General features: G+C 35.5%; 1 protein-coding gene across 3 annotated transcripts in view; it reads right to left on the bottom strand.

Annotated features, from left to right (window-relative positions):
- Positions 1–16,735, bottom strand: part of LRRC2 (leucine rich repeat containing 2) — a 109,585-nt gene that overhangs the window by 77,054 nt on the left and 15,796 nt on the right. For 2 of the 3 annotated variants that reach the window (XM_087957946.1, XM_026674312.2), the window contains exons 2-3: positions 13,228–13,372; positions 1,415–1,616 (exon numbers count right to left, since the gene is read on the bottom strand). In XM_087957946.1, the coding sequence (XP_087814072.1) occupies positions 1,415–1,616; positions 13,228–13,352 (327 nt within the window). In that variant the 5' untranslated portion in view covers positions 13,353–13,372. The remainder of the gene's footprint in view (positions 1–1,414; positions 1,617–13,227; positions 13,373–16,735) is intronic. The other variant, XM_087957947.1, reaches the window with a different exon arrangement.

Below are 16,735 nucleotides of genomic sequence, written 5' to 3'. Positions count from 1 at the left end.
AGTGACCATTCAAAGTTACAATGGCACTGAAAAAATGGCTTATGACCATTTTCACACCTTTTCAGCACTTGGCAACTAACTCATATGCTCCTGTCTTTTGCTGTTGGAATATTTCAACATAAATTACTATACCCACATCTATTCAGCTAAGATTTTCACTTTAACTTGATATACATTAAAATTAACAATAATCTTTAAAAAGAAATAAAGGAAGCAGAGCTGAAAGATATTCTCATGTGTGCTCTTACAATATCAGTTTGTGATACATCCCCAAAACTGAAATTAAATCCTTGTTGGTGGGCATGTCTATATTTTTTTTCAGATAATTAGATAATATTAATTGAAATGGCTTATAGAGATAATATTTCTTCAGAGTATTAAAACAAAACCAATCAGAGCAACAAACCTTTAACATTTGTAATATAAATAAGGGGAGAGAAAGAGAGGGAAAAGGGAAAGGTTATGCAAACATTATTTTAAATATCTTTCCAGATTCTTGCTTACTACCATAGAAATAAATATAATTTGTCAGAGCTTAGACATATCAATCAAACAAACAAACAACCATCTTAGCTCTTGGCATATAAACCTTCATCTGTGGTTAATTTGTGATAGGAATTCAAACATACATCCTTTTGTCTCTGCTTTTTAGTCCCCCCATACTTTTCTATAATCTTCAGTACGCAGATGCCTATGGGAAGCCAATCAATTGCTCTCCACTGTCAATGAGCGAACTATTCACAAATTTGTACAATGTCCAAACTTCATGGAACATGATGGCCAGTAAAGAGCAAATAAAGACAAGTTATCTGGGATAAAGTTTAATATCCTATAATGCCTCCCACCCATACCGAAGGATGGCATATTCTAAACACTCCAAGAGATGGTTCTGTTTAGATTGCTCGACCAAAAAAAGAAAGAAAATATATAGGAGATAGAGAAGGTATTATCAGCTGCTGGGACCATGATGGCATGTCAAATGTGTGAAATGTTACACATTATTTTAGCAAAGCCATTGCTGCACTGCCACTTCTACTGTTACCAAACAATTGTGAGAAATACAATACAGTGTAATTCAATTTCTAGGAATGCCAGTTCATCTGGTGCAAAAAAATCAACCTCCGTCTTTCCTTGGTGGTGTCACTACCAATGAGAAGATATCAATGTCAATGTCAATATCATTATCAATGAGAAGAAATCACATTGCAATGGCTGCTAGGTTGCTAAAGATAAAACAGAAAATATTAAGGAGTTGGAGCACCTACTAAAATAAAATATATGCTATGTCATTTACACAAAGAAAGGGAGCAGAGACAAAATTAATGATTAGCAAGGTTCAGACAAATTTAAAACTGTCCATTCCAATGGTCATGAGCAAAGAATAAGCAAAGAGTAATTCAGATAATATACTTACCATCCAGTGTTCGCCTGAAAGTTGAAAAATAAATTTGCTCCTTTCTTTGTCATTCAGCAAGGCAATCTTCTTAATCAGTGGTGAGTTCTTTTCAAGTTTATCTAAAATGCTGTTAGTATCTATGAAACCATTATTCAAATATGCAGTCTGTGGAATGCCTTTTCTTCTGCAGTCTAGCATAATATCCCATTCTTGCCTTATCCTGAAAAAGTACAAATGAAAGCATTTTCATTTTATTCACACACACACACACACACACACACCTTCCCCAAATTTGCACTTGCATCCATTTCACCAAGAAAAGCTCATTAAGCACTCAAAGGAATTTGTACCCCTTCCTCTGCTGCTAAAAAGGTGGTTTACGGGCAGGGAAGGGAGATCTCCTGTGCTTAAGAGACAGCCAGAAAAATGATCATCATGGTTACACTGATTGGCTGAAGACAAACGATCCAAGAGATCATCACTTCTGCCAGAGGCATTTACATAAATTGGCATTAGGAAGGTGCAATCTTCGGTTCCTGAGAATTTCCAGGACATTTTTGAGATAGTTAAGTTTTCATCCTATACACCCTTAACTACTTTGCCATAACAGCTATACATTATTTTAGTATTCTCCAAGCTTGGTGTCAACCAGACGTATGAACTTGAACTCCTAGATTCTTATCAATGGATTTGAGAATTGGGGAGTTTGGAAAGTGCACACATCTGCAGGGCACCAGGTTGAGAAAGTTGAATTATACTGATGTCAGTGGGTGATTGGTTCTTGCTTTTCATCCATCTCTGGGATTGAATTAGAAAGCTGTTTTCAAAGCTATCCCTCCTTATCTTTATTTCTTCCCAAACCAATTTTATCCTGATATGTGCAGTAGCAACATGAATGAAAAAGCTGTCAGTTGTGGGTAAACATATGAAGATTATTTCTTCCTTTATTACATGTATATATTGCCTTTCTGTACCAAGGACTAGACCAAAGCACTAAAGGCATGCTGGTACATTTTCTAAGCAATTCTTAGAGGCCTAAAAGTCATTTGAACATGAGTCTGGAGTCACATCATCATGAAAGATGACCTTGTAGTGGTAGTGCATTGCTGTTTCTGCCACACAAATTAAAGCAGCTGATAAGACTCAGCTGCTATTCTCATGCCTATTTTCTTTTGCTATTTCTACCAAGCACTTTGGTACCCAAAAACAAAATGATATTGTAGTAACAGTTCTAAATAATAAGAGCCGAAGGTCGCCTTTGCTTGCTGACAGTGACTTGGTAGCATGAAGGTCAGAGTACAAAAGGGAATTCCCTCAAGCAGGACAATGGTGAAGAGGTCATGCAGGCTTTACTAAGATAACTGATCAAATGTCCTTCTAGTATTACTGAATAAAAATAGGCTCAGGAGAGTCAAGCATTCTTCATAAGCTATTCATAAGCCACAATTGCCAGCAAACCATAAAGATGTAAAGAAAAGACTTTTAAATCAAAGTACTACTAAAGGGAATGAATAGGTGGGAGGGAGGTTCTTGGAAAAAACATTAACAATTTTCACAAGCAAATACACATTAGAGCAGAATAAAATGGAACCCCATTCAAAATGCAGCAAAGCTTAGAAAAGAGGACGGGACCAAAACAAGGAAGAAAGTGGCCACAAGAAGCTCTGAAGTAGTTGCACATTACAGATTTGCCTGAAATTTCACGCATTTCAGCCAAAATGAACTGACTCTATGGGCTTTTTGGAAAGCTCTGGCTGTTCTCCCAGTCATGGAGGCTGAGAAGTTAGTTGAGCCTCTGCAGTATTATTTATTACAGATGAGTTTGTCCTCCACTGTTATTTTCATATGCTTTTTTGTTTGTGTTATGTTAATATGCATATTTCTATCTTCTATTATTATATAAATGTTTTAACTAGGTTTGCCACCCAGAGTCATCTTAGAGAGAGGGTGATCATATAAATGGAAACAATAAATAAATAAATTATTAGTACCCATCCCCGGTGGTTTGCCAAAATAAAGCCTTAACATAGTTCAATTTAGGTGGATTATAATAAAACATGGGGTTAAAATAACCTCCATGGAAAACCATTCACAATTGAGATTCTGTCACTAGAAAGCACCAGTCTCACATTCCTGACAGCTGCTTTTGTGTTGATCAGGGTTTCCAAGAATTTTAACACACTTTTTTTTATTCTGTGAGAGTATCCATATGCCTTTGAGTCAGTATCGACTATTGGGCAAGTGAGTCCCTACAGCGTTCTTGAAAAGATTTCAGAAGTGTTTTGCCATTGCCTTTTTCATAGAGATAAGAAAGAATATGGACCAAAGATAACCTATTTGGCTTTATGGTCTCTTGGTTTCTGACCTGATGCCTTAACCACCATCCCAAACTGACTCTTATCATAAGCTGTAGGCAAATGTGTATATAAATATGTATGCAGCTTATTAATATATATCCTATCTCACAGTCAGTAAAAGACAATTATGAGCAAAGCATTATTTTATTTTTAATTTTGCTTTTCTAATTACTGGACATAACATAATTTTAAAATCAAAACCCTATTACAAGAAGTTAGAAAACTTACATTAATATTACTATCAATACTAAAGCCAATTAGTTTAATTTCTATTCAAGATAGTGGAGCAAGTAAACGTTGTTTCATCTCAAATGGTAGATTTTTTTAAAAACAAACAAACGTATGTCTCTTCATTTGATACATTCTCTGGTTCACTATATAATTCTGAATAAAAATTTTAAAATTGACCATTTATATCCATTGAAGTTTTATAGATTTCATCTTTCACCTTTAATAATTGGAATCATTACCCTGCCTTGCTTTTATTTTAAACAATTAGTCAAGATCTTTCTAGGTCTTTCATCATTCTCCCAACATTTCTGTTGTAAACATGTCAACATAAATTCTGCTTAGTGTGATATCATAGTAATTAGTTCGTGTTTCTTTTTCTATATTTCTCTGTACAAAATGATAGATGGACTTCTAAGCATCTGTGCCCATAAATGTTTATGGGCACAGATTCATATTAAAATTGATGAAGGCCCAAACTAGAGACTGATCCTTCTGGGGAAAGTCATTCTCTCTGGTTGCTTAGAGCCAACATTATCTTGATGGTAAACGTGATGGTCAATGAACTTTCATGCAATGTTTTAAGTAGTGCTAGCAATTGTCTATCAAAGATAACATATCTAATGTGTTCCTGAGTTGTTTTGTTTGCTTGATGGATTTTGAAGCTGCTAACTCCAGAGAAATCGGAAAGGCAGTTTACAATATTTAAAAGAATGCCTAATTTAAAAAGTGACATGGTTTCCCAGACAAAACCATGTAAATAATATTGAGGGGGGGGGGGTTGCCAGGAACTCCACAAACATCTGGAACATCTGAAGCATGGGAAGCATACATATTTCCAAGGGATGCTGTTCCAGAGGGTAGCGGCTGTGACAGAAGCACAAAGTAGAAATGTATGTATAAATGGAGTCAAAAGCTCTTTCAAAGTGAATGAATGTCATAGATAGGCTTCTTTGGGGAATGATATATACAGTATTTTTCAGTACAATGTCATAAAACCTAGTTGATGTCCTACCCTATACCTGGCCTGCTCCTCAGCAGTTATGCTTTTCTTTCTAGTCCACTGGATTCCAAAACAAGTATCTAGCAGCTTATTTATACAATACTTAAGAGCCAATTAGAAGACATTTGGAAGGATTTGACCTGTCTCCTTTTTAAATATAGGAATAATAATAGAGTTATTGTACCTGGTGGGATTTTTCAGTGTGAAGGTTATGACCATGACCAAAATAATCAAAATGGGTGTCAACCAGTGAAGATTTAAGTTTCACAACTCAGATGGGATGCTGCTGTTTCCTGAAGTTTTCCCCTTTTCAGTGGTGATATTAGCTTAGTAGCTCCAGTTAGATAACAGATTATCAATCTGACAAGTCCATCTGTGCCTCTTTAGATTACAACTTCCCATGTGGAGATAGAGATGGGAGCTGTGATTTTGATCCAACACCTTTCATATCCTTTTTTTTTTCTTTTTTTAGCAAAGCTTTATATTCTTTTCTCTTCTTTTGTTCATGAGTAATGGGCAGTCATTATTCTAGTATTAATTGCAAATTTTCAATTAAAGAGTTATTTCCTTTTGCACATTCCTCATCAAACCTTAGTTGAATAATCTTTTGCTAGAGCTCATTTAAATTTGCAAATCAGTAAATGTAATAACAGTACAAACTGTGTTAAGAATCCTTTTGGGGGACTTTAATTAAAGAATTGTACAAACTCTCCCTTGCCAGATTTATATATATAGATTTCCATGTTCCTTCCATCTTCTCAGTCCATTTTACACAAATGTATTTCAGGACTTGAGGACTATTCAATGCAATAAGATTTTTAAGTATATATAATTTGCCCATTTGAAACCAAATGTAAATTTAAAGTCAAGTGGTCACTAAACCAACTCTGAAATTAAAGATCATATTTATTATTTCATGGGAATCTGACTCCCAGAAAGCATAATATCCGGATATATTATTCTCCCAGGTACCATTCAAGATTAACAAATCTAAGATATTCACCAATTGAGTCAGGCACTATTCTGCAAAGCCAACTCCTCTGTCTCTGCAATTACATATGAGAGGGGGCTAATGTCTCTCTCTGGATTTAAAACAAGAGTTACACTGTTCATAAAGCACATAATCATTTGTACCAATCCTGGCATTAAATTCTAAGCTAGTATCACCAGGCCCTTTGGCAGCTGTTTATTAAAGTTGCTATATACATTTCTAATTCATGCCTTTTTCATTCACTTGTTTTTGTAAGAGCTTAAGAGGAAAATAAATATAACTATAACATGGCAAAATCTAAATTGGAAATTTATAACCATAGCAAATGGGCTATATGGATTTTCAATTCAGTTGCTGATGATCTAATTTTGAGACAAATACATAATTCTCCACTTGTATTCTTCTTCTTTCTAGATGCAGTAGCTTTGAGATATTATGCAGTATAATTACCACGCTCTGTTTCCTTGGTAAACTATGGTTAGTTCCTCTAAATGTTTTCATTATCAATTAATGGGCACTCTCAGATAATTTGTTGAAGAGGATACTTCAAAAGAAGACTTCCAGTTTGTCAAAAAATCAGCCACGATCTGCTATGTCATCCTCAGATGGGACTTGGATGTAAGGGGACTTCCCCTGTCCAGAATAAATGGTTATATGCTTAGGGATTGGTGTTACCATTCCTACTTCAGCCTCCTGAGATTTCCATGTTGTACTTGCCACAGAATTTGACATCAGAATAATCTTCAGAGACGTCATGCATGTTTCCTCTGATGTGCAGCTAGAATAAAATCAGTAAGATCCTCTTCAAAAACTCTTGATTCCATTTCTCTTTTATTAATCTATTCTGTAGCCTCTCTTTCTATATCACATTTTATTTCTGTCAAAATCCCTTTTTGCTGCTCCTTGCTTTGAGGCTGAATGTAATCTGCATTGCTGCTCTATTTAAGATCTTGGTTAATGAGGGAAATGCAAGTTTTAATTGACTGGAAATTAACTGTTATTTTATGTGACCAGCTATATTTCCTTTATTCTTCTGTGGTGAATAATTATGCCGGGGTTCAATTGCCTTTCATATTATGTAGATACCTTGTCTGAGTTCATCAGTCTTTTCTAGGTTGTCCACTGGTTCCTTCCTTGGGATCAAGACAACAGTTTTAAGGAGTTGTGTTCAAATAAGCCCAGGCATGATTCTCTTTGGTTGCTAGTTGGGGGCATCTAGATCATGTTCCAACACAGTCATAGATAGTAGGGAATACTTGTTCATGCCTAACTTTCCAAGAAGTATTGAATGCTTATAATTAGAGATGATGGTTTACCTTTGCTTGGAAGAATAACTTTTCTTTGAATACATACTTTGGAAAGCTATCAAAAATTGCCAACCCTATCTTCAGTAGAGTTGTAGCCCATGTACAAACATTAGCAAAACTCTTTTCTAGTTTGGCAACCACTCCACTTGTTTAATTGTTTAAGATCAATTGAATATATTCTGTGATTCAGAAGTTGCTTAGAAAGTAAATAATGAGTCCCTTAAATCAGTGATCCCCAACCTTTTTTATGCCGCGGCCCGGTACCGGCATCAGCTGGGCGCCGCGGCCCGGTACCGGCATCAACTGGGCGCCGCCATCTTTTTGCGAAAAGTGCTTCCGGTGACCTCACCAGAGCACTTTTTCGTCAAATAATGGCGGCATAGCACTTCCAGTGAGCTTTTCGGGTAGAAATGGCTTTCTACCGGAAAAGCTCACCGAGCGCTAGCGCCGCCATCTTTTGATGAAAAAGTGCTTCCGTGAGCTTTCTACCGGAAAAGCTCACGGAAGCACTTTTACCAAAAAGATGGCGGCGCCAGCAACCAGCGGCCCGGTAAGACTTGTTCTGCGGACCGGTGCACGGTCCGCGACCGGCGGTTGGGGACCCCTGCCTTAAATGGCCATTTCCCTTTGTCTTGATAAAAGAGATGCTTAATGCTATTTGATCTGGTTATAAGAAGTAGGAATTTCTGCCATCCACTTCAGGGATCTGCTACATTTTAATCAAAGGATTCAGTGCTCTTTTATTAATAATCAGGGTATTAGAATGTTTATCTTTAGGAGCTAGTTCAGATCTTCATTATATGGCTTACCAAAACTTCACATATGTATTTCAGCTCATCTAAATTCATACAGATTATGGCTATTTGCTCAAACATAGCTGTCACATTTCCAGCAATTAAAAGGCATTCTTCAGCCACAAAATCTTTTTATGGAGTTCTTGTAAGGTAATTTTGTCATTTTTTATTTGGTATTTTATCTAGTTCTTCAGCATGTTCTTTAGAGAATCCAATACCCATATAGATACATTCCAAAAATACTGATTTAAAGAAGATAAAAGGGGATGCAGATTATCCTACATATTATTTTTGCTGCAATGTCTCAAACCTATTAGCAAAATTCCAAACATTAGAATCACTTAATCTGCTTAAGTTACTTACAAGTTGCTTTGCTGTTAACAACTCATTAATTTCGACTTGCTTAGATGATTGAAGAAGATTCATAGCACCAGACCTGGTTCTATGTCTCTTTTTCTGATGGTACTTATTAGCATTCCAACTTGCATGTTATCAGGGAGAGAAAGCTTTTCACTCTCCTTTGCAATTAAGCAAATCGTATGAGGAACAATGGAGAACAATACACAATGCAAAATGAAAAGAGGTAAGAATATCTGGCTGCTACTGACATCTTGTAAAAACAAACAATACTTTCCTGAGATGTAATTGATTAGAATTCTAAAGGTTTTTTTTAATGAGCAAACAATGGAATAAACCAATGCTGTAAAAGCTTGTTTTGCAGCCAAATCACAAGTGGGATTTTTTAAGCATTATGAGCAAATTGTGAAATATGTCAAATCAAATTAGTAATTTGTGTAAGTGTATGTGCCAAATGTATCTGAATCACTTCAGCCTGTTTTTATATGATTTTCTAAATTGTAAGGTTTCCTTTTCAGCAAAATATAAAAAGAAAGAGAGCACATTATCAGTGATTCTTGTTGACTAAAGGTGTTTTTGGGTGCTCAGGTATGTTCTTATTTTATCTGTGCTTTGAAGACCTTGAACTAATATATTAAAGAAGATCAAGTATGAACACTGATAATCTTCAATAGATTACTTCAGAATCTTCAAAGCACACACATCGTTTAATTAAGAGTTTAAACAATGCTGGTTTCTAGTGCAGTTCTGATGCTAAAGTTATATAGCATCTTTCAAAAATTTGGGACTACAATTCCCAGAGCTCTTTAAATCTCACCAAACTCCCTGGAGTTTGTAGGAGTAATTCAATGCATTTGAAGGGAACCAAGAACCTGCTACAGGCAAATGTCATATCACTTGATGTCTATGGAGATTCTCAGTCATCCAGGTCATGGTAGTTGTCCCAAAGGTGCTTTTTTGTTTTCTCAAGAGGCAATTAGACTTTCTGAGCCTTCAAAGAAAAACCAAAAAGTTGAGTTGTGTCTTTAAAAAAAAAACCTTTTGGACAATCATATCACTTTTAATTTCTCTTCCCAAATATGCTTACTAGTTCTCTAGGATCACCAGTTATAGGCTTGATGATGGAGCCTGGAGAGACAATAATAAATACTGTTCTATCTCCAATTACAAAACAAAGGAAGTTGTAACTACTGGGCAGATGACAAGAGATATCTATTCTTGGTGCTAAAGTAAAACCTACCATTAATATTCTCTGTAAAGAAGTGATGCGATATGTTGTAATGGTTAAGTTGTCAGTCTAAGAGCAGGAAAACCCAAATCCAGGGTCAGATATGGAGATTCATTGATGACTTTGGGACATTCTCTTTCTTAGCTCCTTATGACATTTTATTTGTTTTATTTGTTATACAAATAGCTAGCTGCATAATTTAAAAAAATAATAACAAATGTTTTTGCAGGTGGAAGCCCTGCCTACCTTATCTGCAAAGCACATCAATAATTTCTTAAACTCCAGAAGGCAAGTGCAAGCCAGCAGGAAAAACTTCAGCCTTGACCAAGGATGGGATGATGGAAGCATAGTACAAGAATTTGTATTGCAATTTGAACTGGGGGAGGATGTCTCATCACAATATACATTTTCTGCTTTGGAAAAAATAATAACCCTAACCCTAAAGAAGTTTACATAAAAAAATCAGAGCCAATAATTGCTACATATGAAATTCTGAATTGGCATTCATTTATAAATATTCAAAATTATATGTTATGAACAATGTTTAAAACAAGGATCTTGGGGGGGGCAATGACAAATTTCACTTCAATTTTATCTTAAAACAGAAAACCACAAATCTTAACATTCTGTTTTTTAGTGTGTGATTATTTTCATATTAGGTAAGACAATCTTTGAGGGTTGTGCCTCAAAACAGACATAAACTATAAACAGGACAATAATACATCACATTATGATTTAAAATGCTGCTTCACATCTATTGTGTAATTGATTTTACATTTTTATATTTTCTATTGCTTCCTTTAATCAGCTTCCTTTCATTTGCTCTTGTTTGGACCATGCTAACTGCTAATACAGTTGTGCATTTTTTAAAAATTCCATGCAAAAATTGAGAAACAACAAATTGGCTGTATTGGTAACATTTCTAGACATTTTTTATCATAGCAGCTTGACCGCAATCAAAAACAGGCAAAATTAATCAAGGTTAATGCTGCAGTGCCATCTGGGATAGAACATTGATCCAGCTTTAAACTGTTTTCAGTGTGATGCTTTGCAAATTAAACAGACTGCTAAACTCTTCAAGGGAAATGCAAAATATTACAAGCCCAGCCCAAGTGATTTTGTATGCCACATACAAAAAGAGAACACTTTTAGACACCTTCACTTCAAAGGGCATCAAGGAAGCAAATGACAAAAACAGCATCACTCTGTGAGATCCAGTCCATTAGTATATGCATTGTGATATAACATAGACATATGAAAGGATGAAGCTTGCTTGCACCATGCCAACACATTAACACTTTCATTATTTTGAGACAAAAAATAGTTTTGATCCTACAGAAGCCTCTGGGTTACTACCTATCTTATTTATCTATCTATCATCTATCTATCTATCAACTTATTCAACCACTGGTCATTAAAAAGTCTCTGAGTTACTGCCTATTTTAAGATCGCATACTGTTACCATTTGGGCTAGTAGGTCATCATCCCAAACCAAAAGTACTGATGCAGACTTCTGGCCAATAAAAATACTGTCCAATTCACTGCTTGCCATTTCATAAGTCATTTCTGTAAGCAAGAATATCTCCAAGTTAAATAATAGTGGATAACAATAATTCCAGTGGGGAGAATCTAAAAATTGTACCAGCCAAGTAGTACAAAATCAGCATAGAGAGTATTCTAGCCCTATCTTTGTTCATTACTGCACCTTCAGTTCATTTATACGAGTATATGGAAATGCTATTGATTCTGTATGAATCCTTAAGTGAAGGCAAAGGATGTTAGTTTCACTATAATTCATGGCTGTTATGATCCATTTTGAAAATATGTTGTTGGTTTATTCCAAACTATCTAAGGTAAAGTAAGTCCCAATTTGGTTTCTCTCCAACTGCTAGAACTTCATATACAGAAATGGAACAACAAAAGAGGACTTCCCTATCAAATTTTTGAAATGGTAGATTTTTAGAAGTTGGGCTCAAGCTGATCTGATTCACACAAAGTGTAATTTGTTTTAAATGAATCAAAATTGGTTGATTTTCCCCAATGAAAAGCTATAAGCTAAGATTTTCAAAGTATGGAAGCTATATACATATAACTCACTATCCATAGCCAAATATGCCATAATATGTCTTAGCATGTTGTGAATCAGATTTCTGTGTTTAACTAGTTCTATGTACAAATCAATACTAATTTTCTCTGAAGAAAAATGAGGGGGGGGATTTCAATTATTCTTAATGAAAACAATTTAGAAGTATTGTACAAGTGTTAAGGTAAACAGACAATGGTCACATACAACTACAATTTCCTTAGGGTAGAATCATTTTCAAGTCAAACAAATTACTAGTTACATATTCTCTTAACAGAAGAAGTTTTAAATTTCATTTCATAATCATAAATGAATTTATTGTGTTGCTTTTCATGGTTCCCTCTGGACCACTGTGGAAAAATACTGGGATCTCAGGCATGCTATGGATGACCCTTGATTTGCTGTGCATAATATCCAATTCTAACATAATCAGGCCCACAGTACAGCCAATAAGATATGCATTATGCATTGCCTAAAGCTATCTCCAACGCAACTTTATTTGTGGGAGAGAGAATTCTCACACAATTAAATGTAAATTGTCATAAACATGTAATATAATGGGCTTCTTCAGCACATTGCAACTATCTTAAGAGTTGCAGACCTCATTAACAAGAATGTTTTTTACAACATAGTGAATTCCTGCCCCATTATAACAATACCTTTGGGATCTGTAAGCTCTTTAAAAGCTACTTGAATGAGTACTTTTTAAGTTCACATGCATATCCCATGCAGAGCACTTAAGCCCAAACCCTTATTATGGAGAATTATGTTATTCAATTTACAAAATACTCTTTCACCCTTTTTTATCATGCTCTTTTCCTTAGTGCTTTCCTGAATTAAGATAGGAGAGTGCAACTCTTTCTTGGTTGAAGACCACATTTGGTATTAGAGTGGTGTGTGAGTTGGTTGTAATCCATTCTGCAAAATGAAATCAAGACAGAGAAATTCTCCCCAATTTAAATACACATGATAAATATCTAAATATTCTTCCACAAGAAGCCCAACAAAAGGGTCTTTTCAAATGGTCTAAGGCCATGACATATTCAATCCTGCAGATGTACCTTCACTCTAGCCCATCAACATTCATGTAATTATTGCTTGGGATCATGTTTTCATGATAAATGGTTATTTCGGCATGATTGTACCCATTTGTTTATAAGCATTCCAATAATAGTTATAAACCATTAATAATACAGAGAGAATAAATGAGGCTCATCTCTGAAACAGCTTGATCAGGGAACAGTGTAAGCAGACGAAAATAGCAACGGTCAATACAATTATGTGAATCCCATCCTCCCAAAATAAAAATTCCAATTAAATACAGACTATTAGTTATCAGAAACACTATGCTGAGATGAACAGTCATATAAGAAATATAAATAAATAAATGCCAGCTATTGGTGGCTGTGATGTGCAATGGCTTAATTTATAATGAAACAGTAATAATAACATTGAAATAACAATATAGTAAATATTTCCTTACTTCTCTAACGCACTGTGAGCTATTCGTTCTTTTTCCTGCTTCTGTTTTTCTTTGTGCTTCTTCACTCGAATCTCCCATAAACCTCTTATGGATGAAAAGTCAAATATTATCACCTGATGTCCCATAATGCTGGCATTAAGATTATCTGGGTGGGGGGAAACAGTTTTATTTGAAAAGTGTCATGATAAGGAACAGGAATATCTTATTTAATACTAAGAAAGCTATTTTATTTAAATAAGTAAAATAACAAACAAAAACCAGCAAACACCATGTCACACAGTGTACATTGTTTTAAGATACATAGTTATATATTTTTTTCAACCCTACAAGTGCCTGAATTGATTTATCCATTAAATGTTATTTATCATCCTACGCATGAGGAAAGGCAGCTTAATTTATGAACCAACTGTAACTTAGATTCAGACATATAAAGCAATTGATTTGGCCATCATAAAAGAGTGTGAAATTGGTAATAATTTTAATTTATATATTCAGTTTTTTCAACTTGGGAGACTTGCCTGTCATGGATTTTTGTTTTGTAGCTTAGATGCTAAAACAATATGGATGATCTTAGAGAACCATAAACTTTAACTAGAGTTAATTAGGCTTAATAGTAAATATTATAGTAACTGGTATAAGGCAGAATCTGATACATTGGCATTCGTGTGTTAGAGTCCAAGCCACATAATCTCTAACTATCATGTTTTGTTTTGTTTTTTGATTTGTCAATCGCTTACAAGATAATAGGTATAAGTATATACATAGTTATGAATACATGAAATGGGTACATATAAGAAAAATAAAAGAAACAATAGGACAGGGACGGTAGGGATTACCTATATTAAAAACTCCAGAATGATTGACAACAAAGTAAAGTTATTATATGTTTCAATTCATGAGAAGAAGTGATATGTGCATTCTACTTTCAGTGTATACATTGAGGGCACAAGATGTTTGAATTGTATGTAACTTTCTCCTACATAAGCACTGTCTGCAAGAAATGCATTGGAAACTGATTCCTATTTGATTGATGGATGCAGTTACATCCATCCATAAGTAGCAAGAGTGACTCGTTTCACACTATTAAAGCAGTTGTATCTTTCTCCAGGGTTACTCAATTGCTTCATGGTGTTCAGACTGCTAAAATCCTACTTGGGGTTGCTTGGAGAAGAAAATGCATGCACATTCTAATTTACACAGGAGAGACACATCTACCAGATCTGCACACATTTTTCTAGTCACTACTGATTTAAATTTGGGGTGAATTAATTGCATTCAGAGGCTGATGCTCATCTATTGAGAAAGCCAGCAGCAAAATTCCAGTTATAATTGGCTAGGGGATTAATAACATATCTGTTTCTGAAAAGGGCTCAGTGAGCTCTTTTATAACCAACTGATCCAGCCTTTCTATCTTGTCCAAAGACATGACTTCCAGTAGAGTGTCATATTAGAACTCCGAAACACTATTAATATTAAAAGTGACAAGCCAGAGATGTCACTAACAGTGGTCTAAGCCTAATAGTGAATTCTTCTCCCTTGCTTAGAATCAATGGCTGAAGGTGTCACTGTTTCAGTGTGATTTCTATAAAGAAGTACAACTAATATATCTGGACTGAGCTTTTATTGTGCCTTCTCATTCATAAAATCATTCCAGCTGGCAGGAATTCTGATGTTACACAGAAGTCAAGAAGCCGTTCAAGAATAATTGTTTCAACCCAGATTTTTTTTTTTTTTTTTGCATATCTTGAAATTTCATTAGATGTTACCTTTATTAAAGTTAAATAGAGAGTTGAGAACTGTCAATCCAATGAAAGACAAATCAACCTTTCCCCCTTCATTTTGTTAAAGATTAGATATATTCACCGATGAAGGATTTTAGTCATTCTGACTATATTCAAATTTTAAAGACATCATTCATTTTCTGAATATTGGTTCAGTATGTTGGACAGCACAGAATGAATAGTTGTTGAAGTTTTTCTTCTGGGATGTATAGAACTTTTGAATGAAGGAATAAAAAGTGTCTTGCTCTTCTTCATTCATTTTTTCTACGAAATGTTTTACTTCTTTTCCATATCTTATTATCTTTCCAAGTTCTATCCCATCTGATTTTGAATCTTTCTTATTGTTATAAATAATTCTAATCTATGACCAACCTTTTTGCAAGCGCAGTTAAAAGTTTTCTTCATTGAAAGACATTTTGTTACTTCTTTATATCAGATTTATATCTCACTACAATCATAATAAACTCTCAGTGCCTCACAAAGAAGAACAATAACATAATCATAAAAACTTAAAAATAAAAGATATACAGCTTTCACAACAGATCATGGCAACAACATCCAAATGCCTGCCTGAAAAGTTCAGTGTTCAGCTATTTCTGAAAGATTGAAGCAAATGAACTTCCCTGGGAGGCCATTCCAAAGAGACAGCTTTGAAATAGGAAAGCGTAATCTCTGGGCTTCAAGCTTTTTACCTCCCAGAAATGGGGAAACAGCTTGCTGCTTTTCCTGAAAGATCATAATGATCAGACCAACTCCAATTGAGAGATGTGGTCTTACAAGTAAAAGGGATAAAGGACAAGCCAGAGGAAATTTAGAAGTTAAAACCAGGACTTGAAACTGCACCTGCAAGCTAACAGGAAGCCAGTACAGGGACCACAGAATAGGTGTGTCATGAACCTACTAGCCAGTATCAATAAACACCTGGACCATCATGTTCTGTACCAACTGAAACTTCTGGATGGTATTCTAAAGATGTTCCATATAGAGTGCATTGAAACAAGTGAAGAGAGCAAGCCACTGTTGTGAATCAATAAAAGTTACTAGCATAAATGCAAATCAGGGTTTGGAAACCTGCACACCTGATTGGCCATTATACAACAACTAGGGATTGGTCCATAAGTAGTCCCTGATTGGCCACTATTTTCACACCTCTCATTGGTTATAAGTTTGAACTTCTTGCACATGTCATTGGTTAATAAGGTAGCAGATAACCCTATAAAAGGGTTGCTGTTGCCCATAGCCTTGCTCTGTTCTGTTCTATTTACGATTATTAAAGAGTTGAAGTCACTGGTCAGATGTCTGGTCTCCATTATTCCCCAAACTTAACACTGGCGACGAGGTGGGATGCGGAGACCGAAGAGCTGACTGAGTTACAGAGCAACCAACAGAGCACGTGGTCGAACACGCACCATCAACGGCAACATGGCCAGCGGTGCCGTACCACCCGCTCCATTCAACCCAGAAACCGAAGACTGGGAGGCCTACATGGATTGGTTCCAGATGTTTCTGGAGACCAACAATTTGAAAGATGCAACAACCGGGGAAAAAAAGAGCTATCTTTCTAACTCACTGCGGCCTACCGTGTTTAAAATGGCAAAATCACTTGCCAAGCCAGCCGAGGTAAAAGAGATGGACTGGGACGTCCTCGAGCCTTTACTACGGGCTCACTACGCGCCCACCGTGCCAACCTTAGTCAGAAGACACGAATATTACCAGAGGGACCAACG

This window comes from Notechis scutatus, chromosome 2 (assembly GCF_049901735.1).
Source record: "Notechis scutatus isolate UNSWTSFEM ecotype Mainland chromosome 2, rNotScu1.2, whole genome shotgun sequence".
Lineage (NCBI taxonomy): Eukaryota > Metazoa > Chordata > Lepidosauria > Squamata > Elapidae > Notechis > Notechis scutatus.
This window is presented reverse-complemented; position numbering and strand designations above follow the sequence as displayed.